This window comes from Amblyomma americanum, chromosome 1 (assembly GCF_052857255.1).
Source record: "Amblyomma americanum isolate KBUSLIRL-KWMA chromosome 1, ASM5285725v1, whole genome shotgun sequence".
In the NCBI taxonomy this organism is placed as follows: Eukaryota; Metazoa; Arthropoda; class Arachnida; order Ixodida; family Ixodidae; genus Amblyomma; species Amblyomma americanum.
This window is the reverse complement of record NC_135497.1, coordinates 104,360,729-104,388,532: the sequence shown is the minus strand read 5'-3', so window position 1 is coordinate 104,388,532 and position 27,804 is coordinate 104,360,729. Positions and strand designations below refer to the sequence as shown.

General features: G+C 53.7%; 1 protein-coding gene across 1 annotated transcript; it reads right to left on the bottom strand.

Moving 5' to 3' along the window:
* Positions 1–372: 372 nt before the first annotated feature.
* On the bottom strand, positions 373–10,801 carry LOC144113008 (uncharacterized). The gene is made up of 6 exons (XM_077645872.1): positions 10,682–10,801; positions 10,373–10,543; positions 10,158–10,315; positions 8,733–10,103; positions 750–972; positions 373–492 (listed from the first exon to the last, which is right to left on the bottom strand). Exons 1-6 carry the CDS (start codon positions 10,799–10,801, stop codon positions 373–375), a joined length of 2,163 nt encoding a protein of 720 aa, XP_077501998.1.
* Between the last annotated feature and the right edge of the window lie 17,003 nt (positions 10,802–27,804).

The following is a 27,804-nucleotide window of genomic DNA, read 5'->3' as shown; positions in this document are numbered from 1 at the left end:
GCTCTTTTGAGGTTTCCTGACGTTGAGGGAAGTCTGGTTGGCCTCGTTGTGGCAGATGGCAGCCCGCAGCCGGTCGTGGTCTACAGTGTCCCTGGAGGCGACCACCAGGGCGCGACGAATGGGTCGGAGGGTGAGGGCTCCGATGCCCTCGGACACGATGTTCGACTTTATCAACGCCGCAACTTCGTAGCCCATGTTGCCGGTTGCCCTAAATAAAAACATCTGATGGGGCAGTTCGGCCGGAGGGGAGACCTCAGGTACGGGACGCTCTGAAAGGCCTGGGGTAGAGACTGGGCAGCCGGGACCAGCGAAAATAGGTAGTAGAAAGCCGAGAGCTCCCCGAAAGGCGGCCGCGAAGCTTCGGGAAGCATTTTACGTGGCCCACAGGAGGTGAAGTTCCGCGTCGGCCTCGGTGCTCTGGGAGGACAATTCTGCAACACTGACGGCCAGGAGGTTCAGCTCGCTGTCTTGGTCTGATAATAACCGGACATGCTACCAGTCCACGAGTGCAAAAAATGTGGGCAGCGTCCACAGTTATAGAAAAGAGCGTGGCCCGGAGCCCGGACAAGATCTTGTGTTTGGGGTCCATGACGGTCTCGTGCACCAGGTCCCTGGCCTGTCTGGCCGTCGCGTTCGTCCCGTGGTCGAGATCTCAGGGTACAATGAGGGACGGGGATCAACAGGCCTTGAAGAGAGGCCCGGAATATCCGTAAGGATGGACAGGTCGTGCCCCCATGGGGAGCGAGTACCGAAGTTAGGGGCGGCACGGGCTCCAGGCACTCATCCGGGAAGATGGTATCGCCCGAGCCGTTGTCCGTGAGGTCGCTCTCGAAGTCGGATGAGACCACATGGTCCGCGCGCAACGCTGACAGCCGGCTAGTCGGTTGCGGTTCATCTGCGACAAAGCGCTCTGCCATGGCCAAGCCGGCAGCTGCCAGGCCTAAACAGGCGGCTGCCTGGGAACAAAACCAGCTGAAATTTGAAAAGCGGTGGTGGACATCCGAAAGGGAGGTCTAGCGGAGAGTTTCTGACAGTTTACAGGGGCCCTCGGAGCAAAAAACGTTTGCCAGCAGGGTCTGGCGACGCGCACACGAAGAAAGAGACAGGAGCAAAACGCGGTGCGACCTGCCACAGCGAACAGCAAGCTGTCCTTTTACAGAATTCACCCCTGAAAAGCCGAACACCAGGCCGGGGGAAAGCTTATACCGGCTGCAAAATCGGTGGGCAGCCGGCTGCACTGGCGAGCCACCCCAGCTAGCACCTCTCGCATGTGAGGAGGAGGCTCAAACCACTAGGCCGCTGGTGCTGTCCAAGTTGAGAAAGTGGTGGGATATGATGGCGGAGAGACAGGGGTAATTAACGCTCTGTGATGGCACAGAGCGAGGCAGCAGGAGGGTAGAAGTGACTATGAGAGACGCCCCAGTGCTGGGCTGCAGATCAGTTAGACTCCCTGAGATTATTTAACGCGCGCCACATCGCACAGCGCAGGCCGTTTTTGCATTTCGACACCATCGGAATGCGGCCGCCGAAGCCATGGTTCGATCTCACGAGCTTGGAATCTCCAGCCGAACGTCAAAGTCAATCAGGAACCGCGGCGTTTCCGCTGGGACAGGAGTGTACCGTTCGGATGCCGTATATGTATTCTGAATGTGACTGTGGGGCGTGAAGGGGGGGGGGGTAACTGAGTCATGGCGTGCCGAAGCTGTAGGCAATGCTTAGTGATAATGCATGTGCAGAGACGTGCCTCGACGCTCGTAGGTGGTCCAAACCAGGTTATTGCCAGAACCTGGTTGTGACATTCGTGGACAAGCTGATGAGGCAGTTCATTAAAGGTAATCACTGCTTGACTGCATATCGACACCTGAACGACTCAGGCAGGGCGTAGAACAGATTTAGAAAACATTTTTTTATGCGTGTAACCTGCCATATACAGACAGTTTGTGTAAAAAAGCAAAAATATAGAATTTCATGCGTACAGAAACAGCATCGCTTCGAAAAAAGCGCAAAGCTCACAATTACCGAACTGATTATAGAAAAACCTGACGTGCACCAGATTTTAGCACAAAAACATCGCCGAATGTTTACCCGCCTGAATTCAAGAAAAAACAAACCTGAAAATGTATAAGGTCTACAGGCTATTACGCTTTACTTTTTGCAGTAGGATGGAGAGAACGGGAGGCAACGGCTTCCGCAAATATGCACTCTCATGATCTAGTTAGCAAACCACACACGCCAGGAAGCCATCGCTTTGTGCTGGTAGCTTGTAAGAATATGTAATGCGGAAAGAAAAGACGCAGTAACTTCCTCACTCTCGCTGGCCACCTCAACCGCGCCGTGAGAGAAAGAATAAAGGAGGGAGCAAAGAAGGAAGACCACCTGTTTCGCCGCTATCTAAGCGCAGCCGGCAATTGATCCTGAGACATAAATATTGCTCAGCATGCAGTCAAACTCGATAACCATTGAACCACTGCGACCGCTGCAAGCAGCTTCCATCCCTCACTGTGTGGTAGGCACCTGTGCTTAATTACCCGCGTACCCATTTATTACTCCTTTCATCCCTTGCTTCACTGCACGGTTAAGGCGCCTAGCAGCATTACCACGCCTTCCCATTCTCCATAACTTCTTCTTTCTCCTTTATATTCCGTCGGGCGCGTGAGGCCAGCAAGAGCCTCACGCGCAGTGAGCAATCCAGACTCCTCGTGCACTCGCACGAGAGTCCATTGTTTGTTTCTTCGCCTGGCAGAATCCGGCATAGGAAGGGCTTCGGGTAAACCAGATGTCTCCAATTTACGACACAATGAAAACAATAGATGCCGATTACAGCACTAAAACGTGTACAAGAATGACAACATGCATAATCATTGGTTGCTGTTCGGTCACTTGGCTGATTAGTTGGTAAGCATCGTGGAACAAAACTCTCATCTTCCCTTAGCTGACGACGACGAAGAACGCCACGCGACAAACGGGGCACCACGCGCGATTCCATTCCAATGCCACAGCTTGCGATCGTCGCTGCGTGTAGAACTCGTCATTTACCGTTGGTACCCCCGTGCGCCAAGGGAACGTAGACACATTTCAAGAGGACGGCGGTCTTGAAGCCCCGACCAGCACAAGGCAACATCTGCCACTCACTGTCAACGGCGCCACAGCAAACGAGCCCAGGCAAAATGGGTTGCCTTGCATACTGCTGTCGAATTGAAATCGAGGATGGCATCGCCGAGCCTGTGCTCTCGTCGAGCGCCAATCTTATGCCGCCGCATCAGCCTGTCGCTGACCTCACACCGGAATTCAACCCGCCACCAGTGGAGCCACACAGCAGATTCAGCGAAGGACAAGGTGAAGGCAGCTACTCGCGACTTAGGTGCTGCTAGTTCGTGTCGTTGTGAACTCGTCGACATGCCTTGGCCAAGTCGCAATGGCCGAGCATCGCGGACACGTGAAGAGGCGGCTCACTACCGCGAGACACTGGCCGCCGACCACCAGGCAGCGAGGCGCCTGAGACAGCTAATCGTGTTGCTCGTAAGGTGCAGTGTATATAGGTTGTATATAGTAGGAAACAATCTGATTTGTTGATCTCCTGAACGTGTACCCAATGTAAAGGTTGTGCCAAAGCGAAATAAAAAAAATAAAACAAAAATTAACCTGTCTTTCATGGCAATCGGGTCATGTAACGAATGCTGCAGGAAATGCCGACAAGCTTCGGGCATGTGGTGTTCCCTGCCGCAACTTTCGGCCCGAATGCATCGCATGACACAGCGAAATAATATCGGGCACTTTGGTGAAAAACGATAATTGGAGAAGCCCGCCACACACCATCTCTGCTTCATCCACAGTTTTAGACTGCTAGCTGTCTCACTTCCCCCGGTTTCGCGTGATCGTCGCTGCCGCGGTTGTCCCATCCGCAGCACGCCCTCCTCTCCGCCTCGCTTTTCTCAGACAGGGGGGAGGAAGGATTGTAGGTGGAAGTCGGAGAAGACCAGCAGGAAGGAATTAAATTAGGTTAAAATGGTTTTGAGGAAAAGGAAACATCGCAGTATGTGTCTCACATATCGGCGGACACCTGAACCGCGTTGTAAGGGAAGGGATAAAGGAGGGAGCGAAAGAAGACAAGCCGTAGTGGATGGCTGCGGAATAATTTCGACCGCCTGGGGATCTTTAACGTGCTCTGACAACGCACAGCCCCCGGCCACGTTTCCATCGAGGCGAAACGCAAAGGAAAAAAAATGAAAACTGGTTTTTGGGGAAAGGAAATGGTGCAGTCCCACATTTCGACGGACATCGGAGTTCCCGGGTTCAAACCCGACCGCGGCGGCTGCATTTTTATGGAGGAAAAACGCTAAGGCGCCCGTGTGCTGTGCGATGTCAGTGCACGTTAAAGATCCCCTGGTGGTCAAAATTATTCCGGAGCCCTCCACTACGGCACCTCCCTCTTTCTTTCTTCTTTCACTCCCTCCTTTATCCCTTCCCTTACGGCGCGGTTCAGGTGTCCAACGATATATGAGACAGATACTGCGCCATTTCCTTTCCCCCAAAAACCAATTATTACCTGCATCGCGCAGTAAGGGAAGGCATAAAGGAGGGAGTAAGAGAAGAAAGAGGGGCGGTAGTGGAGGTCTCCGGAATAATTTCGACCACCTTGAGATCTTAAACGAGCACTGACAACGCACAGCACTCGGCCGCGGCGGCTGCATTTCGATGGAGGCGAAACGCAAAGGAAGAAAATTTAAAGTTGGTTTTTGGAGAAAGGAAATGGCGCGGTATCTGTCTCACATATAGGCAGACACCTGAACCGCCCCGTAAGGGAAGGGATAAAGGAGGGAGCAAAAGAAGAAAGGAAGAAAGAGTTGCCGTAGTGGAGGGCTCCGGAATAACTTCGACCACCTGGGGATCTTTAACGTGCCCTGACATCGCACAGCAAACGGGCGCTTTAGCGTTTCGCAAGGCGCCCGTGTGCTGTGCGATGTCAGTGCACGTTAAAGACGGGCGACGTTGGGTGCCCAATGGAACAGGGTACCCGCCGGTGATAAAAAGGTACAAGCTTTCCCGCTGGCCTGGTGCTTAACTCCTTTGCGGAAAAATGCTTGAAAATATATATCTTTCACCAAACCTTGCGAAAAATACCCTGTGGCGCCATTTCACCAAAGCCGCCCTTGCGCCATTAAAATGCATCCTCATCATCAGCAAAGAGAGGCGCCAAGGAAAGAGGACGCAAAGCGGCGCGCGGGGAGAGAGTTCGCACGCGCATGCAAACGTTCCAGCCAGTCTCGGTCATATCTGGTGCTGTGATTCCATTGCGTCCTATTGATAAGCAGCTGTGAGCGCGCGCCCGCAAAGCTCAGTGAAGCGTCTTACATAGTCCTCAGGAGGCGAAGTTCCGCCTCGGCGTCGGTGCTCCGGGAGGACTGTTCTGCAACCCTGGCGGTCAGGATGTCCAGCTCGCGTTCTTGGGCGAGTATACTTGGTCTCATAAGGACCGCACACGTTTACTGCCCACGACTGCACATGAAAAAATGAGAGCCGCCTCGGCGTAGAGATCCGTGGTTACGGAAAAGAGCGTGGCCCGGAGCCAGGACGAGACATTGCGTCTGGGTTCCATGGCAGACTCGTGCACCAGGTCCTTGGTGTGTCTGGCCGTCGCGTCCGTTCTGAGGTCGAGATCTACATGGTCCAAGGAAGGGCGGGGATCAGCCGGCCTCGGAGAGATGCCCGGGATGTCCTTGAGTTTGGACAGATCAGAGCCCCATGGGGAGTGAGTACTGGAGTTTCGGTCGGCACATTCGCTAGGCGTTCATCCGGGCTGACGTTATCGCCCGAGCCGTTGTCCATGAGGTCGCTCTCGGAGTCGGAGGAGACCGCGTGGTCTGCGCGCAACGCCGTCCCCGGGTAGCCAGTTGTGGTTCGTCTGCGGCGGCGCGCTCGGCCATGGCCGAGCCGGCAGCTGCCAGGCCTAAATAGGCGGATGCTTGGCAACTAAAACCGCTAAAATTTAGAAAATGGTGGTAAACCTCGCAAACAGAGGTCACCCGGAGCTGAGAGGAAACGGAGGTGAGAGTTTACAGGGCCCCTCCGAGCAAAGAAGCTTTCCAGAATGGTCCAGCGACGCGGACAGGACGAAAAAGACAGGAGCGAAACGCAGTGCGACCTGCCACAGGGAACAGCCGGCTGCCCTTTTCTCAAAACTTCGCCCCTGAAAAACCGAACACCAGGACGGGAGAAAGCTTGTGCCGACTTGAAAACCGGTGGGCACCTGCAGGGTGCTCTGGCGACCGACGCCAGCACCTCTCGCATGTGAGGAGGAGGCTGAAACCACTAGGCCCCTGCTGCTGTCCAGGTTGAGAGAGTGGTGTGATTTTATGGCAGCGAGACAGAGGGGGAGGTAATTAACGCTCCAGGATTACACAAAGCCAGGCAGGAGGGTAGCGGTGGCTATGAGGGACGCCCCAGTGCCGAGCTGCGGATTAATCTAGACCACGTCGGATTATTTAACGCGCGCCACATCACACAGCCTTGGCCATCTTTGCATTTAGACCCCACTGAAATGCGGCCGCCGCAGCGGGGATTCGCTGTCGGCACTTGGAATTTCCAGCCGAACGCCAGTCATTCAGCCACCGCGGCGTGGCCGCTGGGAGAGGAGTGTGCGTTCCGGATGCCGTAGACGTACTGCTTAGCGGCGGTAAGGAACGTGTTGGTTTGAACGTGACTTTTGGACAGGGAGGGGGGTTAGGGGGGGGAGGGTGGAGGTAACCGAGTCATGGCGTGCCGGAGCTGTAGCAGTGGGGCAGTAATTCTCTCCCAACACGGTGGACACCCGAAATGCGCCGCAAGGGAAGGGAGGAAGGAGGGAGCGAAAGAAGAAAGAAAAAGGTGCCGTAGTGTAGAGCTCCGAGGCATCGACAGGATGCGGGCGTCTTTGCCTTCCGCTTCCATCGAAACGTGGTCGCCGATGCCGCTTTCGAACCCAGTAACTCCGGCTCAGTAGCAGAGCTCTCTAACCACTGAGTCAGCACGGCGGGTTCGCATAGAGTTTCTGAAATGGCTTGCCATTCTGCCACCGGCGGAGTAATACGTGACAATACGCGGAAGGATCTACGAAAGTGTGCGTTTTGCTCACCACAAAAGCGCGGCGGCGTCCCATAGCTCACACGAAAGCCTTTAGATCCATGGATGTCGCGGGATTGCAAAACTGTGGAGTGGGGAAGACATAGGACCTTCGAGAAAGGGGAACCGTGACCGCAAACGCACCAAGGGGAAAGAAGCGAGGCGTGCGCATCGGATCAGGCTGTGTGGCGAATTACCAATTACCCCCTGAACAGCTTTCAGGCCTGCGCCCAAAATTTCGACGTCACATCCGGCAGGCTGACACTTGCAGAAGCCGCATCGCCGGCAACATGATTTTAGTCCCTGCTGTTCTTCCTTTCGCGCTCCCTGCGCCGCGCGGTCCGGTTGGTTGCAGCGGCGTGATCGTGTTTGTCGTCTCTCGTCGTTATTTTTCTGAAATTTTGTTTCCGTGTTCCATGTGCAGTGGATACTAAAATGCTGAACACGTGTTGTGTGCCGGGGTGCACCGGCAAGTACGATACGGGCAGGAAGATACAAGTGTTTTCTTTCCCAAAAGACGACGACACTTTCAAGAAGTGGTTACACGCAATTCCAAGGATGGCATTATGTGCCATCTTTTGATAGGCTTACAACAACAACAACATTCCAAGGAAGGAGTTCGTGCCCACTTCGTACACTAAGGTAAGTAATGTTTATGGTACTGTTATGTGCTCCTGGTTGCTTTTACTTAATCAGCACGTTTATTGTGATACTTCCGAAGCCCAGATAGATTGATTGTGGCCACATTTCTTTGCAACAAACACGCTTATAGACAAACGGGCTAGCATTAGGCTATCTTAATAAGTGAATTCTGAGATGTTTACGAAACGTTTATACGTTTTTGCAGGTTTGCGCCAATCATTTCGACGCTTCATGCATCGAGAAGACTACATCGTACACGGATCCAAGAACAGGAAATGTTCTTACAGTTCGATTGCCAGTACCGCGGTTGCGCCGTGGATCGGTGTCTACCGTATTTCCCAACTGCTCTTCGTATCTTTCAGCACCAGACAACAGCAAGAGAGAAGCACCTGATGCTAAGAGGAGCCGATTAGAAGCTTCCCAACTCGCCCGTGCGGTCAAAGGATCACTGGCGCCATATGAAGCGGAGCAGGATAGATACCAATTTTCGTCACTCGAAGAACTAAAGGCTAACCTGCAATTGGCCTCAGTGTCAGTGCAGGGGACTGTGATTCATAAAGAAAAGTGTACGATGTTTTTGAACATCACCAACGAGCGTGAACCTTGGTTGAAGGCGTCATTGACAGTGTTCGAAAAACTCTAAGTCTCAGCCTGCGACCAAGGATCCGCGATCAAGAATCTTGGTAGCGCTGTTGTACCAGACTAGGTTTGCAAAGTAAGCTCCTTGTTGGAAATTTTGAACAACCTGTGCATGCTGTCTGACGAGTCTGGCGAGCGTTGTAGTTCTCGCCACCTTTCGCTGGCAGTAAATTCCTTTCTAGACAAATTGGAAGCAAGCATTAATGAAAACAAGAAAGGGGCTGTGAAAGTTTTAGTAAAATTTAAAAAATTTTTAATTATGGGTCGGGCACGCCAGCAGGAGGCGGCCGAGCAACCCTATGTCCCCACAGGAGGGGCAGGCAGGAGAGTGGGCCCTGCCACACGTGTACAACCTGGAGGGCGTCCACGTGCAACCGATGCGGAGGCGCAGGGGGAGGGCTCGGTCCCGCCCGGGCAGCTGGTCCGAGAGCTGGCGGAAGGGCTTGTAGGCCGCAATCCTTCTGTCGGGGTGAAGTGCCCGTACCATCTGCGTGATGAGGGGGCGGGCAAAGTCATGTTGAGTCACTGCAAAGGATACCGGGGACCCATCGGTGTGGGCAGACTTGGCCAGAGCGTCGGCCAGGTCGTTGCCTTCAATGCCGGAGTGGTCCGGCACCCAATGCAGGGAAATCTGGTGGCCAGCAGCCTCCAGGGTCTGCAGGCGGGCACTTAGCAGGGAGGTAGTTGCCACGTTGTCAAGAGGCCTGGGCAGCAGCTGGAGGGCTGGCAGGGAGTCACAGAGGACCACGACTGGACCATGTGGAATGGTCGCAATCAGGTCCGCTGCCAGGTGGAGTCCGGCCAGCTCAGCCGCAAAGGAACTGCCTGGGAAGGGCAGCCTGCACGTCCTTGTCGCGTTCAGCTGCGGAGCCACGAGTGCCGCTGCCCCCTGTCCTGTGGCTGGTAGCACCGAGCTATCGGTGAAGAGAAGGGTGGACCCCTTAATCTCATCCAGGAAGGCAGCAGCGGATTGATTGAGGGCCGCAGCTGGTGTGTGGCGCTTCGACGTGCTTCCGAAGTCCAGGGAGACCTGCAGGGGAGGAAGCGTAGGTGGTGGAGGGAGGGCAGGATGGCTGGCAGGAGGGCCCAAGGACTCCATGTAGGCAGCGGAGAGCATGCCCATCCTGGAGTGGGGGCGTCCGGAGAGGCGTGCACGGAGGGCTCTGCCGTCAGGAACATGGTGGAGCCGGTCCGTGTGTGTGAGGCCTCTCTGTAAGAGTAGGAGATTTAATGGGAGCACCCCCTCCTCGGCTAGGGTGACTGCGACCTGGGAGCTCTGTGGAACTCCCAGGAGACGGCAGATCCATTTCCGTCGAGATGTCTCGAGGCGGCGAAGCCGGGTGGTCCTTAGAGTCACCAGAGGAAGGGCATAGAGCACCGCTGATGTCCCAGCTGCCTCAAACAGGCGGATGGCCCAGGTAGAGGAACAGCTGTTCCCGCGTGCCAGGAGGCGTTCGGCTGCTCGGCCTACGTGGTCCAGGTGGAGCAGGTGGGGCTTGTCCGCTAGGATACAAGTGAGGCGATGGTCGATGGTGAGACCAAGGTATCTCACTTTCTGCCTCCAGGGAAGGTCGGTGCCGTCAATACGGAAGGTACGGATTCGCGACGTGGCCCGTGCACCCCGCTGATGGACGAAGAGTGCCTCTGACTTGGTGGCAGAGAGCACCAGGCCCCTGGACGCCAGGAAGCACTGCACCTCGACGAGGGCTCGCTGGAGGGCCTGCCTGGCAGAGGCGATGTGCCTCCCAGAGGCCCGGACCCAGAGGGCGACGTCTTACGCATACACGGAGCAGAAGACCCTGTGGCAAAGACCCTGCTGGATGGCGGACGGGAGGCCGGCCATGACCAGGTTGAAGAGGAAGGGGCTGAGAACTGAGCCCTGAGGGACCCCGGTGGTGATGGGCCGCGGAGAGCTCACGGTGCCCCCAACTCGAACCTGCATGGAGCGGTTGGAAAGAAATGCGGTTACGAATTGACGCAACCGCCCGATTACTCCGAGTTCGTCCAGGGCCTGCTCGATGGTGGAGTGGGGCAGGCCGTCGAAGGCTGCCTGGACATCCAGGAGGATCAAGAGGGCGACGTCCCCTTGCTGCTTGGCCTCTTCCTGGCAGGAGACCACGTCAGCGATGGAAGCTGCCGTGCAGCAGTGCCTGCGGGAGCCCGTCTGTCACTCAGAGAGGAAGCCACAGGCGCTGGCCATCCAGGAGAGGCGTTGAAGGGCCACGAATTCCATGGATTTGCAGGCCACCGAGGTCAGCGAGACAGGCCGGTAGGAGAAAAGAGCCCTGGGGGGTTCCCTCGCCTTCCGGATCGGGACCACGATGGCCGTGGACCAGCTCTCTGGCAAGATCCCGCTGTCCCAGATGCTGTTGATGGCGTCCAGGAGGCGGGCCTGCTCATGGGCGTCCAGGTTTCGCAGCATCTGCAAAGTGAGCCCATCTGCCCCAGGAGCGCTCTTCCTCTTAGAGCGGTGGAAGGCTCGGTGGAGCTCGTGGGAGGTGATGGGGGATTTGGCGAGGTCGCGCCCTGTTTTCCTCCGGACGCCGTCGCCCCAGCAGCAGCATCAGCAGCAGGCCGGAGGAGGGCTCGATGGGGTTCCTGCGAAGGAGCTAGCCTCTTCCCGATAGAGGGCACCATGTCGCCACTGGCAGCTGAGTCGTGGTGGGCAGGCCCTCCTCTCTCGAATGTGGAGGAAGAGGGAACAGAGACGGTGGGGGATTCGTGCTTCCCGCTTGGCCACCGCAATGTCGCTATTGGTCTCCTCGTCGCTCTCCTCCTCAGACCACCTCCCCCCTTCATAGCAACAGCCACCAACACCTACGAGGCCCTGGCCGAGCAGCTGGCTGACCACTTCTCTGTGGCGAGCCTCGCAGGTCCCATCCTTGCAATGTGTCCCCCTGGCCATCCCTCTCCCGGACCCCCTCTTCCGGCTGACCTATCCAGTTCTTTCGCAGCTTTGTATGATGATGCGCCCATCACCCTCCACGAGCTCCACCGAGCCCTCCACCGCTCTAAGCGGAAGAGCGCTCATGGGGCAGATGGGCTCACTTTGCAGATGCTTCGAAACCTGGACGCCCATGAGCAGGCCCGCCTCCTGGACGCCTTCAACAGCATCTGGGACAGCGGGATCTTGCCAGAGAGCTGGTCCACGGCCACCGTGGTCCCGATCCGGAAGGCGAGGAAACCCCCCAGGGCTCTTTCCTCCTACCGGCCTGTCTCGCTGACCTCGATGGCCTGCAAATCCATGGAGTTCGTGGCCCTTCAACGCCTCTCCCGGATGGCCAGCGCCTGTGGCTTCCTCTCTGAGTGACAGACGGGCTTCCGCAGGCACTGCTGCACGGCAGATTCCATCGCTGACGTGGTCTCCTGCCTGGAGGAGGCCAAGCAGTAAGGGGACGTCGCCCTCTTGATCCTCCTGGATGTCCAGGCAGCCTTCGACAGCCTGCCCCACTCCACCATCGAGCAGTTCTCAGCCCCTTCCTCTTCAACCTGGTCATGGCCGGCCTCCCGTCTGCCATCCAGCAGGGTCTTTGCTATAGGGTCTACTGCTCCGTGTATGCGTACGACGTCGCCCTCTGGGTCCGGGCCTCTCGGAGGCACATCGCCTCTGAAAGGCAGGCCCTCCAGCGAGCCCTCGACGATGTGCAGTGCTTCCTGGCGTCCAGGGGCCTGGTGCGGCTGGACGTCGCGGGCTGGACGTCAGTCTAGGCCCACGAGGACCTGCATGTTCCCCTGTGCTGATTTTGTGCTCAATACGGCCACGATCTTACGCGACAGACTCCTTCAAGACGTGCTGTACTCGGTGCGCGGGATCGCACCCTTTTGTGCAGTGCGCCCGTCCGATACCTGACCCCAACACCAAATGCGCCCCATACAAGACGGCCGGCCGCCCACCTAATCGCCCAGCTGGCACTTCTCCTGCACGATCTTGCAGGATCGAACCCCGCGGACCACGCCCTTGAGACACCGTCGTTTACTTAATCTTAAATTTTAAACTTCCTGCCTTCTTTCGCTTTTTGTCTCTCGCTCCCCTTTATCTCGGTTGGCGCCCCTTCGCCCTCCTGCCCTTTCCGCTTCCACCAACGCATTGCAGCTGCCTTTCTATTGTTTTTTTTCTCTTCTATTTCTTCCCCTTGCTGTGTAATGACCATTTTACTGCTCTTTTATCTCTTTTATGGCGACCCCATGCCACTTTACACCCTCTTCCCCTATCCACCGTTTGATTGCATTTCTTTGCGTATATGCGCTTTCCTTCTGGCCGTTTCTTTATTGACATTTTTTTACACTTCCCAATTGCACAACTTTATATATTCCTGACCAATGAAAGCTCAATTTTCGGTTTTTTCGCTGTTTGGGGACTCTATGGCCAACAGTCTGCCTTCCCGCCTGTGCTTCACTACTCTTTCATCGGTGCCGTTTTCTGCCACTCCGGCTGTCTTTTTCTGCTCTGTAACGTCTTTTTCCCACCAAACCCTCTTCGCAAATACATCGGCGCTATCAATAACGTTAGATATTGGCCGGTTTACGTCTCTTACTGGTTGGGGTTCCTTGCGCCTGAAGATCCTTATCTCAGTTCTCTAATCTTCCACTGCCCAGCAAATGTCGCCTTTGTGTGGTCCCCTTCATGCTTCCTTTACCCCTTCCACCTCCTTTCCTTTACCTATGTCTAATTTGAACTTCCTCCAGCTTAACCTTGACCACTCTGCGTGCGACGGCTGCCTGTTCGAGTCATATCTTTATCCTCCTTTTCTCTGGCGAAGGTACCTCGTTCGCAGTGTCGTCTCCGGAGTTCCTAGTGAGATCGCGCCGCGCCTTATCACACGCGCGCTCTGAATTTGGCGAGACCCCCCCCCCCCTTGAAATCTTCCCTCTCTTCCTCTGTGGTTACTGTGCTCTGCACCTTCCAAACAGCTTCGTTTCTTCTCGTATCAGTTTATGCACCCCCACATGTCTTGTTCGAGCTGTCTTTGGACCAGCTCGATTAGGTGTTTCTGTTGGCAGCCGCCCGACCAGTCCTCCTTCCTGGCCGGCGACTTTAAGGCCAAACACGAGCTGTGCCCCCCCCCCCTCCCCACTGTACCAGATCCGCGCTTACCCAGTACGCATGGACCACCATCTTGCCATCTTGAATTATCCAGTTTCGCCTCCCACTTACGGAGCCCGATAATGTGAGTCCTGGATTGACATCATATTCACCTCAACGCCCCTCCCCCCCCCGCCCCCCCCCCCCCCCCCTCGGCTATGGGTGCTCCTGCACCGTATCGGAAGCCAAATCCATGTTCGAATGCTCGTTCATCAGGTTTTCCATTGGCTCTCCCGTACCGGCCCAGCGTCGCCTCCCGTGGCCTCCCGGGGTCGTTTGCTTGAACACCTCCTGCATAACATTCCCAACGGTTGCTGGCGCTGCTCTGCGTTCTCCTGACGCATTCTAAATTGTTGTTACTCGTCTCCACGACCGCGTTCAGCGTTAATTGAGCGCCACAAGCGCCCTGTTATGGCCGCTCCGAACCCAAACCCGTGGCGGTCGCCTGAGCTCGCGGTCGAGCGACACCGCGTCCGTGCTTCTCGACGTAGTTTTCAAAGTTGCCACGACCCTGTCATGCGCCCTATCTACCTCAACGCGTACCAAGCATCTGTCGCCGCTTACCGCAGAAGGGTCTGGGAGGATAAGGCATGCGTGTTACATGAGATCTCTTGTGACGCCGCCCGCAAAAATCTTTTGGTGGCAGCGTTCCAGCGCGCTTTCGGCAAGCTAGGAGCACCTGTATTTTCCCCACCTCTTGATCCGGGTGCTGGCCTACAAACTGCTTCCATGCGCGAGCCTGCGGAGCCCCTGCTGCGCACGCAGGTCGCTGTCGATGATTCCACGATCAACTTTCCACTCCACGCATCTATTCGCACCTCAGTAACCACCCTTACACATCTACCACCTCTTCCGACTTTCCGTCCACGCGTAACAAGATCCAGTCGCTTAATTGTCGCCGCGATGGGCCCGCGCATCGCTCCCGGTGTGGACGACATGACACCTCCCTATAGTTACTGGCCTCTGGCGTGCCCAGCATCAACTCTTCCTTTTCATTTTCAACGCCCCACTACGTCTCAGTCACTTTCTACCTTTTTTGACGACTGGGGCGGATGGTTGTCTTTCCAAAGCACGGACGTCATCCCTCTCTTCCTACTTCCTATCGTCCTACCGGGACGAACTCTGTCCTCGGCAAATTTTTGGAGCCCATCCTTCTCTCGTCTGTATCATTTCCTGCGCTCCAGGGGCCGCCTACATCCCAACCAATTCGGATTTACACACGTCCGCAATGCTGAGCGGGCGCTCGTCTTCTTGCGCAAGGCTTTGGAAACTTTTCGAGTGACCTGCATGCCGGTTGTCCTCATATCGATAGATTTTCAGGGCGCATTTCGACAGCATTTGGCATCTGCTTGTCCTTCACTTCTTCCGACGCCGTTCACTCTCTTCCAATCTTTGCCACCTGCTACGTACCTTTCTTTTCCAGCGCTCTGTTATCTACCGGACACGCACAGGCGAGACCGTGTCAGCCAACCCAACACTCGGTAGCTCACTGGGATCCCCAATTTCACCTCTCTTGAGAATATAATCATTACTGGACAGCTGGACTGCTGTCCAACTTTCCCTTCATTCTCCCCTCTACCTCTACCACGTCCCGGCCCATTGCGGCGTCTGGAGCAATGAGCTCGCGGACAAGGCCGCGTTGCTTGCGTGCCCGCCGTTCTGGGCTCTCGCCCCTGTCCCTACGCAACAAGATGCGCGTGATACTCCGTAAGATGTGGCTTCGGACTGGTCCACCAATGACAGTGACACTTCATAGCACTCATTCCTACCCTCGCTTCCCTTGCCTCATTTTCCTCCTCACCCTCTAGTACCTCTTTTACCTGGCCATGGCCACTTTCCTTCATATTTACATCGTTTCAACCTACTTCCCTCTAGTTCCTGTTCTTGCGATGCGGATGTCGGCGAAGTCTTCCATTACCTTATTATTATCCCACTGATAAGCACCACACATAAAAATATTACACATTCCCCTATGCACCCTGGTTTCGGTGACTGCTGGCTCCCTTCATATGTGTGTTAAAACGAGCCCAGCATTTCCCTTACCTTGTCTCTCTCTCTCTCTCTCTCTCTCTCTCTCTATATATATATATATATATATATATATATATATATATATATATATATATATATATATATATATATATATATATATATATATATATATATATAACACTTGTGACGGGAGCCAACAGTCACCGAAACCAAGGTGCATAGGGGAATGTGTAATTTTTTTGAATTTTTAGTACTGATCAATTTGATAATAATACTTCGAATAATATCTCGCTTAAAGAAAAATACATATAAAGCAGCAGGAACCTTCGTTCTCTTCATCGCTACTCCAAAAGTTAGGACTTCCGTGCATGCTTCAAGAGCGTCGGAAGAAGTCGAGGGCTGGCGGGCGTCATCAGAAAAATTTGCTGCCTCTTCACAATTCAGTCCCGTGCCGCCGCGATGGCTGAGTGGTTATGGCGCTCGACTGCCAAACCGAAAGACGCAAGTCCGAACCCGGCTGCGGCAATCGAATTTCGATGGAATCAAAATGCTAGAGGCCAATTTTCTGTGCGATATCAGTGCACACTTAAGAACTCCAGGTGGTCGATATTTCCGGAGCCCTTCACTACGGCGACCCTCATAGCCTGGGTCGCTTTGGGACGTCTAACCCTTCTAAAACAGAAGCAAACCATTCCGCCACACGATCAGGGCGATTTTATTTGCGTCGACTACTCGGTCATCTTGACTACTCGGTCGGGGCGAACACGTGTTGCCTTCCGGATGCTGGGCGATGTATACGCTGTAGGTCGCGAAGTCGCCGGTGCTTACCGGCTCAATAGGCGTCTTTGTCGTCCTCTCCCGGCAGCTTGTCGACGGGCTCGATATAGGCTGCCCACATCGGTGTGCTTGCGTCCATATTTGTAGATGACGAACTCCTGGAGGCGCAGGGTCCATGAAGCGATGCCGCCGGAGAGGTCCTTAAAATTGGCGAGCCAGCACAATGCGTGGTGACCACTGACCACCAGGAATGGTCGTCCTTACAGGCAGGCGCGGAATTTAGACGTAGCCGAGATGATGGCGGGGCACTGCATGCTTCTCGGTCGTAGTCAGCCTCCGTCTTCGACAGGGAACGGCTAGCATACGCGATTACTTTCTACAGTCTGTTTCTTTTCTGAATGAGGAGCTTAGGCCCACGCTGCCTGCGTCGGTATGCATTTCAGTCTCGGCGTTCTAATCAAAGTGTCCGAATCTCCGTGGGGGGCGGCGCCGCCACGCTGAAGGCTCGAAATGTTACCGTAATGTAGCTATCGCTACAAAAAAAATATCAGGAAGAAATTTGTATTCACAAAGAGAAAACGCACAAAAACACCAAAGTTTCTTCACACAAACAAAAGATAAAATTTCAGGTTATACGTTTTTTACAACAGGGACTGATGCAACACTGCAGCAAATTTCAGCTTTCCGTGTACAGTATTCGCTGAGGTAGGCAAGGACAGTAGTCTACCGACCATCGTGCCACCCCGCGGAACAGTTCCTTGCCGTGAAACAGAGGTTTGCTGCACATGTCTCACAGAAAACATCTGTATTTCGTTCGAGCTTTATTTCTTCATAGCACAATTTACAGTTTCGGTATTTTTCCATTTTGGGGGCTTGCGCTGCAGCCCTTGAGGTTTGTCATCTCTTCTGGAGTGACCTCTCCCCTAGATCCGTCGTTTTCGCTGAAGTACGGTTTCTTCAAAATATGCATCCACACATACTTTTTCGTGTTCCTGAATATCTCACTGATGATTTCCGCGGGGAAAAATAGGAGGAAGAAATCGACGGCTCTGAAGAAGCGCCGTGCGGCGCTACGGCGCGCAGCGCCGAGGTCGACTCCTGGCTGTCTTCTAGCCGAAAACACGACTCTCTGCGCTGCCGGCGGCACGCAATCCCGCCCGAAATACGTTGACAACCTGCAGGTAAGAGTTGTGACCTTCAGAACACTCTGATCTCTTCCGATCAGCGCGCAGCAAAAGCGGAACTTACCGGAGCATGGCTGTTGACGTTCACGGTCGGTTTGACGCAGTTTCACTGTCCGTACTAAATTCTGACGAATAATAATAATATTTGGTTTGTTTGAGGAAAGGAAATGGCGCGGTATCTGTCTCATATATATCTTTGGACACCTGAACCGCGCCGTAAGGGAAGAGATAAAGGAGTGAAAGAATAAAGGAAGAAAGAGGTGACGTGGTGGAGGGCTCCGGAATAATTTCGACCCCCTGGGGATCTTTAACGTGCACTGAGATCGCACAACACACGGGCGCCTTAGCGAACCAAGGTCGTCTTCTGTCATCACTGCTGCTGTTCTCGTGCAAAAACGAGCTCTCAGATGCATCAATTTACTTGGAAACGCGCCGTTTCCGAGCAGGTGCGGCGCGCGACGTCGACGCCATGATGTAAACGACGAGCGCCAGTGACGTGACTCCGAAGGAGCTTTAAAAATGGTCGCGTGACGGAAAAAACAAAACCCAAAGAAAAACTGAAACATAGGGTCCTTTTTATTCACTGGATGGCGCTGGCTATCCAAAAGCTCATCCAAAGCGGGAAAATATGAATTTGAAACCATCGACAGCGGCTATCGATGGGAATAGGTGCGGGCAGGAAAATGTTAATGACTCTTTGGAGCTGAGTTAAAATATATTTTAAGCGTTTGTTGCATCCAATATTACACCGTGGGTGACGGGGGCGAGGGGGGCGGTGACCGCCCCCGTTCCGGAGTCCCTGATGACACTTGACCTGGATATGACGCTCACTTCTTGATCGATCGGACAATCAGAACAACGTGGTGTTTCAGTGTTGTCGTAGAAGGTATGACATTGTCCGTCGAAGTCGTGATGAGATTCGACCGAAGGTTGATGATCGCTCGATGTTCAATCGGGAAGTCCATAGCCAAAATCAAGCCGCGGGAACACTGCTTCCGGATCACGAAGCTCGTAGGATAAGTACGTGCAATTACTCTTGTTCTCGAAGTGCATCGCCTCGGCGGCGCAATAAGGTGGCCACCCGCGGTGCAGATTTTCGAACCATCCCATGTGGTGTTTGCTTTCTTGAGCTGAGCGGTGAAAGGTCCACTGATGACCGAGTAGTCGACGCAAATAAAATCGCCCTGATCGTGTGGCGGAATGGTTTGCTTCTGTTTTAGAAGGGTTAGACGTCCCAAAGCGACCCAGGCTATGAGGGACGCCGTAGTGAAGGGCTACGGAAATATCGACCACCTGGAGTTCTTTAGTGTGCACTGACATCGCACAGCAGATTGGCCTCTAGCATTTTGATTCCATCGAAATTCGATTGCCGCAGCCGGGTTCGGACTTGCGTCTTTCGGGTCGGCAGTCGAGCGCCATAACCACTCAGCCATCGCGGCGGCACGGGACTGAATTGTGAAGAGGCAGCAAATTTTTCTGATGACGCCCGCCAGCCCTCGACTTCTTCCGACGCTCTTGAAGCATGCACGGAAGTCCTAACTTTTGGAGTAGCGATGAAGAGAACGAAGGTTCCTCTAACCTTCCAGTTTTGGAACGCCGGAGGTGCACAACAGAGGCCTGACTGTGCGCACTAGAAGTGAACTGCTTGGGCTCTAAGCTTTTATCAAAGGCAGTACATCACCTGCGCCTACCGAAAAATGAGTCTGATAAGCTCTACCCGACATTTAAGTGCTCAGCGGTATCACATACAGGGCCCTTCGTTGTCGAGTAAAATCCAGTCACGCCACAATTCTTGGTAGCCCGAACATATTTCTTAAAAATCTGGTTAAGCCTGATTTTAAAAAAAACTGTGTGATAAAACCTCAAGAGTTGACTGATAAGAAATCATCTGAAGCTCTGCACAAGTAAAACGAAGTTAGTACGCTCATTGCTGGAACATTCTGACGTCATTTTAGACCCGCACACCCAAGCATGCATATATATATATATATATATATATATATATATATATATATATATATATATATATATATATATATATATATATATATATATATATATATATATATATATTAGCAGACAAAGTTAAGGAAATGAGGGGCTCGTTTGATAAGCTTATGAAGGGAGCCAACTTCTCTGGTGCTTTATATGTATTTTTCTTTAAGCGAGATATTATTCGAAGTATTATTATCAAATTGATCAGTACTAAAAATTAAAAAAGATTACACATTCCCCTATGCACCTTGGTTTCGGTGACTGTTGGCTCCCGTCACAACTGTTTTTATATATATATATATATATATATATATATATATATATATATATATATATATATATATATATATATATATATATATATATATATATATATATATATATAGAGAGAGAGAGAGAGAGAGAGAGAGAGAGAGAGAGAGACAAGGTAAGGGAATGCGGGGCTCGTTTTGACACACATATGAAGGGAGCCAGCAGTCACCGTAACCAGGGTGCATAGGGGAATGTGTAATATTTTTATGTGTGGTGCTTATCAGTGGGATAATAATAAGGTAATGGAAGACTTCGCCGACATCCGCATCGCAAGAACAGGAACTAGAGGGAAGTAGGTTGAAACGATGTAAATATGAAGGAAAGTGGCCATGGCCAGGTAAAAGAGGTACTAGAGGGTGAGGAGGAAAATGAGGCAAGGGAAGCGAGGGTAGGAATGAGCGCTATGAAGTGTCACTGTCATTGGTGGACCAGTCCGAAGCCACATCTTACGGAGTATCACGCGCATCTTGTTGCGTAGGGACAGGGGCGAGAGCCCAGAACGGCGGGCACGCAAGCAACGCGGCCTTGTCCGCGAGCTCATTGCTCCAGACGCCGCAATGGGCCGGGACGTGGTAGAGGTAGAGGGGAGAATGAAGGGAAAGTTGGACAGCAGTCCAGCTGTCCAGTAATGATTATATTCTCAAGAGAGGTGAAATTGGGGATCCCAGTGAGCTACCGAGTGTTGGGTTGGCTGACACGGTCTCGCCTGTGCGTGTCCGGTAGATAACAGAGCGCTGGAAAAGAAAGGTACGTAGCAGGTGGCAAAGATTGGAAGAGAGTGAACGGCGTCGGAAGAAGTGAAGGACAAGCAGATGCCAAATGCTGTCGAAATGCGCCCTGAAAATCTATCGATATGAGGACAACCGGCATGCAGGTCACTCGAAAAGTTTCCAAAGCCTTGCGCAAGAAGACGAGCGCCCGCTCAGCATTGCGGACGTGTGTAAATCCGAATTGGTTGGGATGTAGGTGGCCCCTGGAGCGCAGGAAATGATACAGACGAGAGAAGGATGGGCTCCAAAAATTTGCCGAGGACAGAGTTCGTCCCGGTAGGACGATAGGAAGTAGGAAGAGAGGGATGACGTCCGGGCTTTGGAAAGACAACCATCCGCCCCAGTCGTCAAAAAAGGTAGAAAGTGACTGAGACGTAGTGGGGCGTTGAAAATGAAAAGGAAGAGTTGATGCTGGGCACGCCAGAGGCCAGTAACTATAGGGAGGTGTCATGTCGTCCACACCGGGAGCGATGCGCGGACCCATCGCGGCGACAATTAAGCGACTGGATCTTGTTACGCGTGGACGGAAAGTCGGAAGAGGCGGTAGATGTGTAAGGGTTGGTTACTGAGGTGCGAATAGATGCGTGGAGTGGAAAGTTGATCGTGGAATCATCGACAGCGACCTGCGTGCGCAGCAGGGGCTCCGCAGGCTCGCGCACGGAAGCAGTTTGTAGGCCAGCACCCGGATCAAGAGGTGGGGAAAATACAGGTGCTCCTAGCTTGCCGAAAGCGCGCTGGAACGCTGCCACCAAAAGATTTTTGCGGGCGGCGTCACAAGAGATCTCATGTAACACGCATGCCTTATCCTCCCAGACCCTTCTGCGGTAAGCGGCGACAGATGCTTGGTACGCGTTGAGGTAGATAGGGCGCATGACAGGGTCGTGGCAACTTTGAAAACTACGTCGAGAAGCACGGACGCGGTGTCGCTCGACCGCGAGCTCAGGCGACCGCCACGGGTTTGGGTTCGGGGCGGCCACAAGAGGGCGCTTGTGGCGCTCAATTAACGCTGAACGCGGTCGTGGAGACGAGTAACAACAATTTAGAATGCGTCAGGAGAACGACGCAGATCAACGCCAGCAACCGTTTGCAATGTTATGCAGGAGGAGTTCAAGCAAACGACCCCGGGAGGCCACGGGAGGCTACGCTGGGCCGGTACGGGAGAGCCAATGGAAAACCTGATGAACGAGCATTCGAACATGGATTTGGCTTCCGATACGGTGCAGGAGCACCCATAGCCGAGGGGGGGGGGGGAGGGGCGTTGAGGTGAATATGATGTCAATCCAGGAGTCAGATTATCGGGCTCCGTAAGTGGCAGGCGAAACTGGATAATTCAAGATGGCAAGATGGTGGTCCATGCGTTCTGGGTAAGCGCGGATCTGGTAGAGTGGGGGGGGGGGGGCACAGCTCGTGCTTGGCGTTAAAGTCGCCGGCCAGGAAGGAGGACTGGTCGGGCGGCTGCCAACAGAAACACCTAATCGAGCTGGTCCAAAGACAGCTCGAACAAGACATGTGGGGGTGCATAAACTGATACGAGAACAAACGAAGCTGTTTGGAAGGTGCAGAGCACAGTAACCACAGAGGAAGAGAGGGAAGATTTCAAGGGGGGGGGTCTCGCCAAATTCAGAGCGCGCGTGTGATAAGGCGCGGCGCGATCTCACTAGGAACTCCGGAGACGACACTGCGAACGAGGTACCTTCGCCAGAGAAAAAGAGGATAAAGATATGACTAGAACAGGCAGCCGTCGCACGCAGAGTGGTCAAGGTTAAGCTGGAGGAAGTTCAAATTAGACATAGCTAAAGAAAAGGAGGTGGAAGGGGTAAAGGAAGCATGAAGAGGACCACACAAAGGCGACATTTGCTGGGCAGTGGAAGATTAGAGAACTGAGATAAGGATCTTCAGGCGCAAGGAACCCCAACCGGTAAGAGACGTAAACCGGCCAATATCTAACGTTACTGATAGCGCCGATGTATTTGCGAAGAGGGTTTGGGGGGAAAAAGACGTTACAGAGCAGAAAAAGACAGCCGGAGTGGCAGAAAACGGCACCGATGAAAGAGTAGTGAAGCAGAGGCGGGAAGGCAGACTGTTGGCCATAGAGTCCCCAAACAGCGAAAAAACCGAAAATTGAGCTTTAATTGGTCAGGAATATATAAAGTTGTGCAATTGGGAAGTGTAAAAAAATGTCAATAAAGAAACGGCCAGAAGGAAAGCGCATATACGCAAAGAAATGCAATCAAACGGTGGATAGGGGAAGAGGGTGTAAAGTGGCATGGGGCCGACATAAAAGAGGTAAAAGAGCAGTAAAATGGTCATCATACAGGAAGGGGAAGAAATAGAAGAGAAAAAAACAATAGAAAGGCAGCTGCAATGCGTTGGTGGAAGCGGAAAGGGCAGGAGGGCGAACGGGCGCCAACCGAGATAAAGGGGAGCGAGAGACAAAAAGCGAAAGAAAGCAGGAAGTTTAAAATTTAAGATTAAGTAAACGACGGTGTCTCAAGGGCGTGGTCCGCGGAGTTCGATCCTGCAAGATCGTGCAGGAGAAGTGCCAGCGGGGTGATTAGGTGGGCGGCCGGCCGTCTTGTATGGGGCGCATTTGGTGTTGGGGTCAGGTATCGGACGGGCGCACTGCACGAAAGGGTGCGATCCCGCGCACCGAGTACAGCACGTCTTGAAGGAGTCTGTCGCGTAAGATCGTGGCCGTATTGAGCACAAAATCAGCACAGGGGAACATGCAGGTCCTCGTGGGCCTAGACTGACGTCCAGCCCGCGGAGACGCGACAGACTTCGTGAAGTCGGGAGAAGGCTGCGTAAAGGAGAAAAGTTGTGCGTCAAGCAAGAGTGAGGGAATTAATCCGCTTGAGTGCAGCCACCAGGTCCTCGGGACGGATGCCTGAGTCGACCCTGGAAAGCGGGACGTGTGGGTTGCTCTTTTGAGGTTTCCTGACGTTGAGGGAAGTCTGGTTGGCCTCGTTGTGGCAGATGGCAGCCCGCAGCCGGTCGAGGTCTACAGTGTCCCTGGAGGCGACCACCAAGGCGCGACGAGTGGGTCGGAGGGTGAGGACTCCGATGCCCTCGGACACGATGTTTGACTTTGTCAACGCCGCAACATCGTAGCCCATGTTGTCGGTTGCCCTAAATAAAAACATCTGATGGGGCAGTTCGGCCGGAGGGGTGACCTCAGGTACGGGACGCTCTGAAATGCCTGGGTTGAGACTGGGCAGCCGGGACCAGCGAAAATAGGTAGTAGAAAGCCGAGAACTCCCCGAAAGGCGGCCCCGAAGCTTCGGGAAGCATTTTACGTGGCCCTCAGGAAGTGAAGTTCCGCGTCGGCCTCGGTGCTCTGGGAGGACAATTATGCAACCCTGACGGCCAGGAGTTTCAGCTCGCTGTCTTGGTCTGATAAGGACCGGACATGCTACCAGTCCACGAGTGCAAAAAATGTGGGCAGCGTCCACAGTTACAGAAAAGAGCGTGGCCCGGAGCCCGGACGAAACCTTGTGTTTGGGGTCCATGACGGTTTCGTGCACCAGGTCCCTGTCCTGTCTGGCCGTCGCGTCCGTTCCGAGGTCGAGATCTCAGGGTACAATGAGGGACGGGGATCAGCAGGCCTTGAAGAGAGGCCCGGAATATCCGTAAGGATGGACAGGTTGGACCCCCATGGGGAGCGAGTACCGAAGTTAGGGGCGGCACGTGCGCCAGGCACTCATCCAGCAAGATGGTATCGCCCGAGCCGTTGTCCGTGAGGTCGCTCTCGGAGTCGGATGAGACCACATGGTCCACGCGCAACGCTGACGGCCGAGTAGTCGGTTGCGGTTCATCTGCGACAAAGCGCTCGGCCATGGCCAAGCCGGCAGCTGTCAGGCCTAAACAGGCGGCTGCCTGGGAACAAAACCAGCTAAAATTTTAAAAGCGGTGGTGGACCTCCGAAAGGGAGGTCTAGCGGAGAGTTTCTGACAGTTTACAGGGGCCCTCGGAGCAAAGAAAGTTTGCCAGCAGGGTCTGGCGACGCGCACACGAAGAAAGAGACAGGAGCGAAACGCGGTGCGACCTGCCACATTTAACGGCCGGCTGTCATTTTAGCCAGAATTCGCCCATGAAAAGCCGAACAGCAGGCCGGGGGAAAGCTTATACCGACTGCAAAATCGGTGGGCACCAGGCTGCACTGGCGAGCCACCCCAGCTAGCACCTCTCACATGTGAGGAGGAGGCTCAAACCACTAGGCCGCTGGTGCTGTCCAAGTTGAGCAAGTGGTGGGATATGATGGCGGAGAGACAGGGGTAATTAACGCTCTGTGATGGCACAGAGCGAGGCAGCAGGAGGGTAGAAGTGACTATGAGAGACGCCCCAGTGCTGTGCTGCAGATCAGTTAGACTCCCTGAGATTATTTAACGCGCGCCACATCGCACAGCGCAGGCCGTTTTTGCATTTAGACACCATCGGAATGCGGCCGCCGAAGCCAGGGTTCGATCTCGCGACCTTGGAATCTCCAGCCGACCGCCAAAGTCAATCAGCAACCGCGGCGTTTCCGCTGGGGCAGGAGAGTACCGTTCGGATGCCGTATATATATTCTGAATGTGACTGTGGGACGTGAAGGGGGGGGGGGGGGGTAACTGAGTCATGGCGTGCCGAAGCTGTAGGCAATGCTTAGTGATAATGCATGTACAGAGCTGTGCCTCGACGCTCGAAGGTGGTCCCAACCAGGTTATTGCCAGAACCTGCAGTTGTGGCATTCGTGGACAAGCTGATGAGGCAGTTCATTAAAGGTAATCACTGCATGACTGCATATCGACACATGAATGACTCAGGCAGGGCGTAGAACTAACAGATTTAGAATACATTTTTTTAGGCGTGTAACCTGCCATATACAGACTGTGTAAAAAAAGGCAAAAATATAAAATTCTATGCGCTACAGAAACCGCATCGCTTCGGAAAACCCGCAAAGCCCAGAATTACCGAACTGATTATGAAAAACCTCACGTGCGCCCGATTTTAGCACAAGAACATCGCCGAATGTAGCTGGTAGCTTGTAAGAATGCGCTGGTAGCTTGTAAGAATATGTAATGCGGAAAGAAAAGACGCAGTAACTGCCTCACTCTCGCTGGCCACCTCAACCGCGCCGTGAGAGAAAGAATAAAGGAGGGAGCAAAGAAGGAAGACAACCTTTTGCGTTTCGACGCCATCTAAGCGCGGCCGGCAATTGATCCTGCGACCTAAATATTGCTCAGCATGCAGTCAAACTCAATAACCACTGAACCACTGCGACCGCTGTACGCAGCTTCCATCCCTCACTGTGTGGTAGGCACCTGTGCTTAATTCCCCGCGTAGCCATTTATTACTCATTTCATTCCTTGCTTCACTGCACGGTTAAGGCGCCTAGCAGCATTACCACGCCTTCCCATTCTCCATAACCTCTTCTTTCTCCTTTATATTCCGTCGGGCGCGTGAGGCCAGCAAGAGCCTCACGCGCAGTGAGCAATCCAGACTCCTCGTGCACTTGCACGAGAGTCCATTGTTTGTTTCTTCGCCTGGCAGAATCCGGCATAGGAAGTGCTTCGGGTAAACCAGATGTCACCAATTTACGCAACATTGAAAACAATAGAAGCCGATAACAGCACTAAAACGTGTACAAGAATGACAACATGCATATTCATTGGTTGCTGTTCGGTCACTTGGCTGATTAGTTGGTAAGCATCGTGGAACAAAACTCTTATCTTCCCTTAGCTGACGACGACGAAGAAAAACGCCACGCGGCAATAGGGGCGCGAGAAGAAGAAGAAGAAGAATAGGGGCGCCACGCGCGATTCCATTCGAATGTCGGAGCTTGCAATCGTCGCAGCGTCGTAGAACTCGTCATTTACCGTTGGTACCCTGTCCACCAAGGGAGCGTAGACACATTTCAAGAGGACGGCGGTCTTGAAGCCCCGACCAGCATAAGGTAACATCTGCCACTCACTGTCTACCAAGTCACCGCAAACGAGCCCAGGCAAAATGGGTTGCCTTGCATCCTGCTGTCAGATTGAAATCGAGGATGGCATCGCCGAGCCTGTGCTCTCGTCGCGCGCCAATCTTATGCCGCCGTATCAGTCTGTCGCTGACCTTATACTGGAATTCAACCCGCCACCAGTGGAGCCACACAGCAGCCTGAACGAAGGACAAGGTGAACGCAGCCACTCGCGACTTAGGTGCTGCTAGTTCGTGTCGTTGTGAACTCGTCGACATGCCTTGGCCAAGTCGCAACGGCCGAGCATCACGGACACGTGAAGAGGCGGCTCACTACCGCGAGACACTGGCCGCCGACCACCAGGCAGCGGGGCGCCGGAGTCGGAAAATCCTGATGCTCTTACGGTGCAGTGCATTTAGGTTGTGTATAGTCGGAAGCAATCTGATTTGTTGATCTTCTGAACGTGTACGTAATCTAAAGGTTGTGCCAAAGCAAAATAAAAGAATATGAAACATAAATTAACCTCTCTTTCGCGGCAATCGGGTCATGTAAAGAATGCTGCAGGAAATGCAGACAAGCCTCTGGCATGTGGTGTTCCCTGCCGCAACTTTCGGCACGAATGCATCGCATGACACAGAGAAATAATATCGGGCACTTTGGTGAAAAACGATAATTGGAGAAGCCCGCCACACACCATCTCTGCTTCATCCACAGTTTTAGACTGCTAGCTGTCTCACTTCCCCCGGTTTCGCGTGATCGTCGCTGCCGCGGTTGTCCCATCCGCAGCACGCCCTCCTCTCCGCCTCGCTTTTCTCAGACAGGGGGGAGGAAGGATTGTAGGTGGAAGCCGGAGAAGACCAGCAGGAAGGAATTAAATTATATTAAGATATACTGTCTGGGGGAGAGACGCTGAGCGGACGCTGAGCGGACGTGTTCCGCATGAGCTCCCGCCTTGAGACCGTTTTTCGGTGGAACGCGCTGTGCCTTGGTCTTGCTTTTTGTGGAATCGTCTGCAGGAAGTTGCCCTGTACCTGTGGACACCATATTTTGGCAAGTGTTCCCCCTTTTAGGGGTTTCCTTCACGATTTGTACTCGACCACGGTGCGGCAAAATTAGGCCTAATCTATAGGCCGAACCGACGCCTACGGCGCCGGGCTCCAGGGCCGTGCCTTGTGGTAGTGGGCCTTTGCGAGGCTAAAGATGATGGAGTACTCCGTTGAGGGAGAATCTATAACGCCCGAAGAATTCGAGGCGGGAGAATGGGCCTGGGTTTTGAAGGCGCAAGATCGCTTCAAGAAGACTGTGTACGGGGACCACACCGAGAGTAGGCCTACCGAGAAACAGGCGGGCAGCGACGGGCGCCAGACGCACGAA